This window comes from Acartia tonsa, chromosome 5 (genome assembly GCF_053477335.1).
Source record: "Acartia tonsa isolate MP-2025a chromosome 5, ASM5347733v1, whole genome shotgun sequence".
Classification (NCBI taxonomy): domain Eukaryota; kingdom Metazoa; phylum Arthropoda; class Copepoda; order Calanoida; family Acartiidae; genus Acartia; species Acartia tonsa.
In genome coordinates this window covers 31,357,104-31,366,316 of record NC_137264.1, presented here as the reverse complement: position 1 = coordinate 31,366,316, position 9,213 = coordinate 31,357,104, and the positions used below count along the sequence as shown (strand labels likewise).

Sequence of the window (9,213 nt, the reverse complement as noted above, 5' to 3'; positions counted from 1 at the left end):
GTAATTTTTTATAGGAATTTAAAAGCTTCTTTAAAAAGCCAACATCAGGCTTTTCAAAACATTCTACTACTTTATTACCTTACTAGCGGCTGCGCCCCTAGCACAAGAAAAGCTTACTACTATATAATATGACTAGCGGCTGCGCCCCTAAATCCTCTAGGGATACTTAAGGGAAAAGAAAATAATTTATTTTGAGGGTCATCTTTTTCTGGGATGGTAAAGATACCCTTCCCAAAAATAGTTATAAACCTTCGCTGGACCAATAAGAAGCTTTACTGTAAAGGAGAACTATATCGGTTCTGCGGTAAGCGAGATCCTTCGCTACAGACAAAAAAAAATTCTTTATATAATAGCATTACTTGCGATAATTAGATAGTTTACAAGAAAGAGTTGTTGTTTTCAAAAAGTCTTTCAACACAATTTCAAAATTCAAAACAGAGCTATCCTAGGTCAACTTTGAAATTAACAAATATTCCTAAAAGTCAATCTTTTCAACAATAATACACGTTGGTATATGTAGGATAGAAAATCAGGGATCTAAAGGGATCAGACAATGGCAGATAAATAGATGATGAAACACAAAATTACCCAACGTACATGTAGGTGAAAATTAGTGGTTGAAACGTTTGAACACTCAACTTAAAAAACAAACCAATAAAACAAAAGTTTTTAAGCTAACGAATAAGAAAGCGTTATTATAAAACTTTGGGTACTAGTGCAATCTCAGTGATAGAAAATGGACTTGTTAAATTTCCAACTTTCTATTGACTTTTCTAACATTATAATAGTTATTCAAATAAGGAAATTAAGTTTTAAATCAAAAGAACAATTCTAACACTTTGGATAAACGATAATAGCTATCAATAGGACGGATTAAACCTAATTATAGAAAACTTTGATTTAATTGTAATAAGCGGGGCTTTTTATACTTTTAGGGTCGGTCCGTCCTTAGTTCCATCAGTCTGTATCGGATAGCTTTTTTGTTTTTTAATTGTCTTCTCGATTTTAAACTTAGTATAAATCTTTATTTAACTAATTAGTAATATTCAAGAAATTAAATTTTGACAAAGATGTCAACATTCACAAAAACAATCAGAAAATAGGACAAATGAACTTAAATAAATATAAGTAACAATAAAGAAGAAAAATTTATGTTAATCCGACATAATTGCTTGAAATATTGCTTATAAAATTATATAAAAAAATATGATATGTATAAAAGTTTGTTGTCAAAAAAGCTTTAAAAGGTAACTTGTTATTGATTACTAAAATTGTTGGGTTTAAAACGATATGAAGGTTCCAGTATGGCTAATACATAATTTGACGACCAGAGGTATTCGCATAATATGCAGAGCTTCGCTTTTAAAAATTTTTACAAAGCCTTGGGTCAAATTTCAAATTAGCTAAATTTAGCTTCAAGTGTTTTACTTTTTTTTCAGCATAGCATCTGTATAATTTTGTATCTATAGCTGGATAGCGGCGCTTTCCCTCACAGTGCCTATTGTGCACTTAATTACCCCCCCCCCCCCACCCTTATTTTGAAATAAACTGAAAAAGGAGGGTAGGAGTTTTTTTCATATGCCTAACCCCTGAGTCTTATACCTGTGGTGCCCTAACCCTGCTGGGTTTACCCAGTAACAAATATAATCTCAACTTACATGCACTAAAGTAATAATCAAAAACTACCACCCCTCCTTATTTTAAAATAAAGGAGTAAGATCATTTTCTCGACTAAGCGCTTTGAGGGAAAGCGCTGTTAAACGTCCAATGAAATTTGATTGTTTGGATTGTGTGCCACACTCATATAATATTTATTTGCAGAAAATAATTTAGAAACCTAAAATCATGGTATGAACGTACCAGTAGGCATATTTTCTAAAAAGCATTACACAATCGGTGCAGCGGTGAAAGATACGGACAGACAGACATCGTTCTACTTTGTATAATAGATATAATTGTTTTATTATTTTTCATACATACTATTCAACAAAGTGTTTAGATGCGCAACTTTTCAATATTTTGTCCTTGTGTGTATGTATGTATATACAGCTTTTTTGCAGCATTTCTGGCAAAGTGACAAAGCTAGTGACACTAAAGTATAAAGTGTTCCTGAAAAACAAAAACAAAAAAAGATTATGTTTACTATAAAAGCAGATTAATTAATCTAACAAAATTTTTAAGAAAAAGAAAGTTATCACTGTATAGATAGAGGATAACTTACTATTCATGATTTTTATACCAGTTTTTTAAGATTTACATTCAAATTTTAAAAAATCTTTTTTCTTCACTGAGATTACTTGTCCAAGAAAAAAGATAGAACTCCCTTTTCAACTTTTTAAAAGGTATGTTGATGTACAGACTAACCAACCAACATCCTAAAATATTTTTAAAGCAGGGACGTTATATGTCCAATTAAAGCGAAGCAATATTTACGGTAAAGCAAGAAAGAGAAAAAAGGAGGTTGAAAACGAATGAAAGAAATAAAGCAAAAATAGAATAAGTTATTTTATCTTTAAAAATTAGAATTTACATTAAGATATAAACATTATTATATTAATAAAGAAAATAAAGAAATATCTTCCCTTGTATAAGGAATATTTTTTCCAGCAACCATTTTTTTGCTCGTCATATTCCGCTTAACTTACATTTACAAAGAAGAATAGATTTTGGCCCGCCCTTAGCAGACTGCCCCGTGTTATTTTCTACGTTTATTATATGTTGAAAGGTTTAAAATAAAATCAACAAACATATTACTACAGACAGAAGGACGGACAAACTCTTAAAGAGAAGCTTCACAGCTAAAATTGTTTGTATATTGTATTTCTTATATTGGGTGACATGCTTCATTCCGTCTGTAGTATTTCAAATACGGCTTAGCCACTCAATAACTTAGTAAACTTGTAGTTTTAATATACACATTACACATTTTTGTAATACTGTTTAGTTTTCATAATATATTTAACTTTAACTACCCTTTCCTCACACCCAATCTATCTAAAATTGAACCTCAACAGTAAAAAAAGTTTGAGGAAGGTAAAAAAACTAATTTTATATGCCTTATGGCTATTTTAGCTTCACCAGATTTGAATTTTTAACGCCTTTTTTTATTTTTAATAGTCTACTTCGTACTAAAAAATTACATTAAGTTTTCGTTGGATCCTGCCTCTATGCAACATATACACCATATACAACATTTGACCCTTTCCCCTCATTTTTTTGCTATGCTACTTATGTTAATACTCGTCCTATTTACTAGTTTTTTTTATTTTTCTAAAGGACAAATACGTCAAAGCGTATTAGTAAAATTTAGTCAAATAGTCAATCGGTCAAATATTGTGCTGTTAGTCAGCTATTTACTTTGGACTTTCAATTGTTTAGGTTAATTCATAAATATCTAAGACTTTAATACAAATGAAAGTTTTAAAATCAAAGTTTTAATCTGTTTTGAATAAAAAGGCAAAACGTATACAAGTATAAGCAAAATTACAAGTATACATATGTAGTTGTATTAAAGGCTTTGTTAAGGTTAAATTGACGAACATTAATAATTTACTGTTTTCTTTCCATCCATTTGCAAAACTATTATCTATCTATCTATCTATCTAACTATATATCTATCTATCTAGGTTGAACCATGGCTGATAACATGTAGGATGTTGTTCCCTTCCAGCAGCCTAGCAAGACTTTAGTATCTATCTATCTATATCTCTATCTATCTATCTGTCCATCTATATATCTATCTATCTAGGTTGAACCATGGCTGATAATATGTGGGGTGGTGTTCCCTTCCAGCTGCCTAGCAAAACTGCCATCAAGTATCTTGGCAGATCCGTCAAAGTTAAGGTATTTATTTTCTGTCCATTTGCTATCTATTTATCTTTACATAAATTTTATCTATTTCCCAATAAAAAATTCTAACTATGTCCATCTATTTGGTAGTAAGGGTGTTTTGCCTGTAGATTAAGATTTTGATAACTACTGAATTGATTGAGAAATCCATTTATGGGTCTCGTGATGGTTTTAGGCTACTCCATTTTCAGTCCTGGGGTTGTTTTCGGCTATAGCGTCCCTATATGCTAGGGGCGCAGCCGCATGTCTATACATATTTATCTATATTTGTCTCAATCTATCTAATGATCATCTATCTATCTCTATATATAAAAATGTAAATGTCTCTCTATTATCTCTAAATCCTCTACCATATATCTATCTGCCTATCCATCTTTTACCTTAACTCTTAACGTGATCCTGTTTTAATTATTTAGAGAGAATGTGACATCCCTATTGGAGGCAGATATAATGCCAGAGAAACCATGGATAGAGAGGTAATAGAAAAGTAACAGAATGTTTGTCTGTGAGTCTGTGTGTATCTCAAGATGTTTTCCTTCACATTGAATCTTTTTATTGATTATAGGAATGTTTATAATTATTTGAAGGAGGGTTAGAACACCCTTCTATAAACCCCCCCCCCCCCCCCAAAGAAAAAAAATTGTGGCAATTTTATGCAATTCTATTCTTTAGGGTCAGTACCTTATATTTTACCTCTGCTAAGTGCTCTGGACGATTTTCCGTGTTATCGTAATTTTACACTTTTTCTGAGAATTTGAAGAATGTCTTGTGTCTGACCTTTTATCTTATACATTATCTAGCAGACAATTTGTTATAGGATCAACTTTAAAATGATTAATCAAATGCAGTTTTGATTTTTATTATTATATGTTTTTAAAAAATATTTTTTGGGAGACCAATTTTTCCAGGCAGGGTATGTAATTGCCCCCCTCCCACCACATAGAATATGATAAAAGAACTTTTGTACTTTAAATAAAATTTTAAATTAAGTACAATAAAGAATAAGAAAGTACAATAAAAACTTTACTGTTAATTTACATTTTTCAAGTATCTATCTACCTGAATTGTAGAAAATCTTTCTAAATAAAACTTTCTCTAAATAAAACAGTTTACAACTGACCATTTTCTACATCTATAAATCAATATTTTTTTAAAAACTTTTTTTTGTTTTCAGATAATCGGACACAGGCAAGCTAGGAAAGATTTACAGGAATGTAAAAAAAACATGCTTTTTATCACATAAAAAATTAACAATAATATTGCTAAACATGGACAATGATTTTTAGAAACAAACAAGTGTTTGAAAAGCAAAAGTTATTTATCGAAACGTATTATACCCAGCTTTCTGAGGATATAAAAATGTACGATTATAAGATTAAAACCGGTTTTGTTAGACCTGACACGGGGGAACAAAACTGGTTCAATTCTTATGATTGTACATTTTTATATTCGTAGAAAACTGGATATAATACAATATTATACACGATATTTCAGAAAGCTTAGAATAGGTTCTTATCCAGCGGATAGTAATTGGTTTCAAAGTGAGAAGAATGGAGGCTTACTTTCTCAAGGAAAATATATCAAAATGGTAGTTTCTTGGATTACTTTGAGTGACAGACAAACGTACAGTAACAGCGCTTGCTATTAGAAATGTGTAGAAACTTGAATACTTTAAAATTAGTTGTTGACAAGAAAAATTTTAGAATGTTAAAAACGTAAATTATTTCTAGAAAAAACCTTAGATATATGGAAGTTAAAATACTTTTTTAATGTAATAAAATAAGTTCTTGTCATGAAAAAAAAATCTAATTGGGTTGAACTGATCTGATTTAAATTATTTTTTAGTCCTTATCGAAAATCGAAATTTTTTAAGAAATAAGCTTTAAGATTGGCTCAAAACAAAAAAAATATTATTATAATATGGTTTTAATCTTTCTCTTGTGAGTTTTAGAGGTTGGTTACCTATTGGCGTGCATATGATTTGGGCTGATTTGGGTGACGGGTTCAGAATTGACAAGAATAAGATTTACCCCTCACCCTAACTTGTTAGTTCTTCTTAATGGTGCATGAGGGTTTTGGGTATGTACTTCAAGAACAAAAAGATTTTGTCATTAAGCATGTTTTTGTCTGTGATATCAGGAGAGCTACGACAGATATGCTGAAATCAAAAAGAGATCAAGATCCATCCCAATCCCTGGCAGGATTAATACTTGCTCAGGTATGTATATACAAGATCCATCCATATCCCTGGCAGGATTAATACTTGCTCAGGTATGTATATACAAGATACATTCCTATCCCGGCCAGGATTAATACTTGCTCAGGTATGTATAAACAAGATACATCCCTATCCCTGGCAAGATTAATACTCGCTCAGGTATGTATAAACAAGATCTATTCCTATCCCTGGCATGATTAATACTTGCTCAGGTATGTATATACAAGATCTATTCCTATTCCTGGCAGGATTAATACTTGCTAAGGTATGTATATACAAGATCCATCCCTATCCTTCTCAGGATTAATATTTGCTCAGGTATGTATAAACAAGATACATCCTTTCCCCTGACAGGATTAATACCTGCTCCGGTATGTATATACAAGATAAATCCCTATCCCTGCCAGGATTAATACATGCTCAGGTATGTATATGCAAGATACATCCAATCCCTGGTAGGGTTAATACTTGATCGGGTATGTATATATAAGATACATCCCTATTCCTGGCAGGATTAATACTTGCTTAGGTATGTATACACAAGATACATCCTTATCCCTGACAGGATTAATACTTGCTCAGGTATGTATACACAAGATACATCCATATCTCTGACAGGATTAATACTTACTCAGGTATGTATATGCATGATACATCCAATCCCTGGTAGGATTAATACTTGCTCGGGTATGTATATATAAGATACATCTCTATTCCTGGCAGGATTCATACTTGCTTAGGTATGCATACACAAGATACATCCTTATCTCTGACAGGATTAATACTTGCTCAGGTATGTTTACACAAGATACATCCTTATCCCTGACAGGATTAATACTTGCTCAGGTATGTATACACAAGATACATCCTTATCCCTGACAGGATTAATACTTGCTCAGGTATGTATACACAAGATACATCCTTATCCCTGACAGGATTAATACTTGCTCAGGTATGTATACACAAGATACATCCATATCTCTGACTGGATTAATACTTACTCAGGTATGTATGCACAAGATACATCCCTATCCCTGGTAGGATTATTACATGCTCAGGTATGCATATGCAAGATACATCCAATCCCTGGTAGGATTAATACTTGCTCGGGTATGTATATATAAGATACATCTCTATTCCTGGCAGGATTCATACTTGCTTAGGTATGCATACACAAAGATACATCCTTATTCCTGACAGGATTAATACTTGCTCAGGTATGTATACACAAGATACATCCTTATCCCTGACAGGATTAATACTTGCTCAGGTATGTATACACAAGATACATCCTTACCCCTGACAGGATTAATACTTGCTCAGGTATGTATACACAAGATACATCCTTATCCCTGACAGGATTAATACTTGCTTAGGTATGTATACACAAGATACATCCTTACCCCTGACAGGATTAATACTTGCTCAGGTATGTATACACAAGATACATCCTTACCCCTGACAGGATTAATACTTGCTCAGGTATGTATATACAAGATACATCCTTACCCCCTGACAGGATTAATACTCGCTCAGGTATGTATAAACAAGATCTATTCCTATCCCTGGTACGATTAATACTTGCTCAGGTATGTATATACAAGATCCATCCCTATTCCTGGCAGGATTAATACTTGCTTAGGTATGTATATACAAGATCCATCCCTATCCCTCGCAGGATTAATATTTGCTCAGGTATGTATACACAAGATACATCCCTATCCCTGGTAGGATTATTACTTGCTCGGGTATTTATATATAAGATACATCCCTATTCCTGGCAGGATTAATACATGCTTATGTATGTATATACAAGATGCAGTCCTATCCCTGGCAGGATTAATACATGCTTATGTATGTATAATATAAACAAGACGCAGTCCTATCCCTGGCAGGATTAATGCATGCTTATGTATGTATGTTCTTGAAACAAGACATACAGACGGATGGACAAATAAACATACATACTTATTTACAGATAGGAATAAAGACTTTCAAGTACACCAATATCTTTGAGAGAGGCAGATAAACATATGGACTGACTGAATTATAGATTGACGGACAACCACAAATAAGCATACATAATTCATACCTACAGTCAGATATGCAAAAGAGACAGAAATATAAAGATATATGATGAAAGAAAGAAAGAATGAAAGAGAAATAGACATTTGAATAGATGGATAGAAAGATTTATAATCTTTTAACCTTGTAATCTGGTAAATTCCGGAAAAATTAATATTTTATATATTTTGTTCCCTTTTTTTCAGGCGTGAGTGAGAACAAGACATGCGCTGGTTTGTCATCATTATGGTAGCGCAGCTACTCTACATTTATGAAAAAGTCTGTACATACGTACGAGTAGCAACCAAACGTTATATATTAAAAAAAGATTAAAAAAAAATTTTATTTCAACTAAAATTTATTAATTTAATTTTGTCAAATACTAAAAAAATGGGGTTCTGACTTTCTGGCCAAAAATACACAATGGGAACAATTGAGTTGTCCTGCCTATAACGAAGAGGTGCAACCATTTTTATCTTTTAATTAATGCAATAAAGACTTACAAACCGACCAATGAACAAATAAAAATTGTTGAATAGCTTTGCCATTCATAACAGTCATCAAAATATAGAATTCATCAAATCTTTCATTAAGTTAATTGTTTTTGACGTATGAAAGAACTTTTAAAACTACATACGGATTCTAAATCTATATAAAAATTCAAAAAAAAGCAAATAGCTATTGAGTTACATAAAACAAGGATGAGAACATCAATAACAACGAAGCCAAACAATCTGACGGTGCTTTGCCTAAACGTTCTATGATTTAATATTTGAAAAAAAAATAGGATAAATGAATTTTTATAAAAATGTAATAAAAAAGCTAAAAATGGTGATACCTACTTCCTAAAAATGATAATAGAGTTGCTACGCTTTTTACATTGCACAAAATTATAAAATTAATCACCATGCTAAGTTAAATTTCTATATGACAGTTCTAATATGCCTAAATTGTAATAAATTGTCAATAAGATCTATGACATGTATTTTGTCTTTTTCTGTAGCTTAATTTATTTATGTTTCAGAGTCTATATTCCTTTCCAAAAAGAAACAATTCATAAGTCAAGAAAATGTTTCAAAATT

At 31.7% G+C, this 9,213-nt stretch overlaps 1 protein-coding gene across 1 annotated transcript in view; it reads left to right on the top strand.

The window, feature by feature from the left end:
• LOC145319277 (uncharacterized) overlaps positions 1-9,213 on the top strand; it is a 31,571-nt gene that overhangs the window by 11,622 nt on the left and 10,736 nt on the right. Inside the window, exons 2-6 of the mRNA XM_080161310.1 lie at positions 3,749-3,843; positions 4,266-4,325; positions 5,024-5,061; positions 5,991-6,067; positions 8,338-8,364. Of these exons, the coding sequence (XP_080017436.1) occupies positions 3,757-3,843; positions 4,266-4,325; positions 5,024-5,061; positions 5,991-6,067; positions 8,338-8,364 (289 nt within the window). The 5' untranslated portion in view covers positions 3,749-3,756. The remainder of the gene's footprint in view (positions 1-3,748; positions 3,844-4,265; positions 4,326-5,023; positions 5,062-5,990; positions 6,068-8,337; positions 8,365-9,213) is intronic.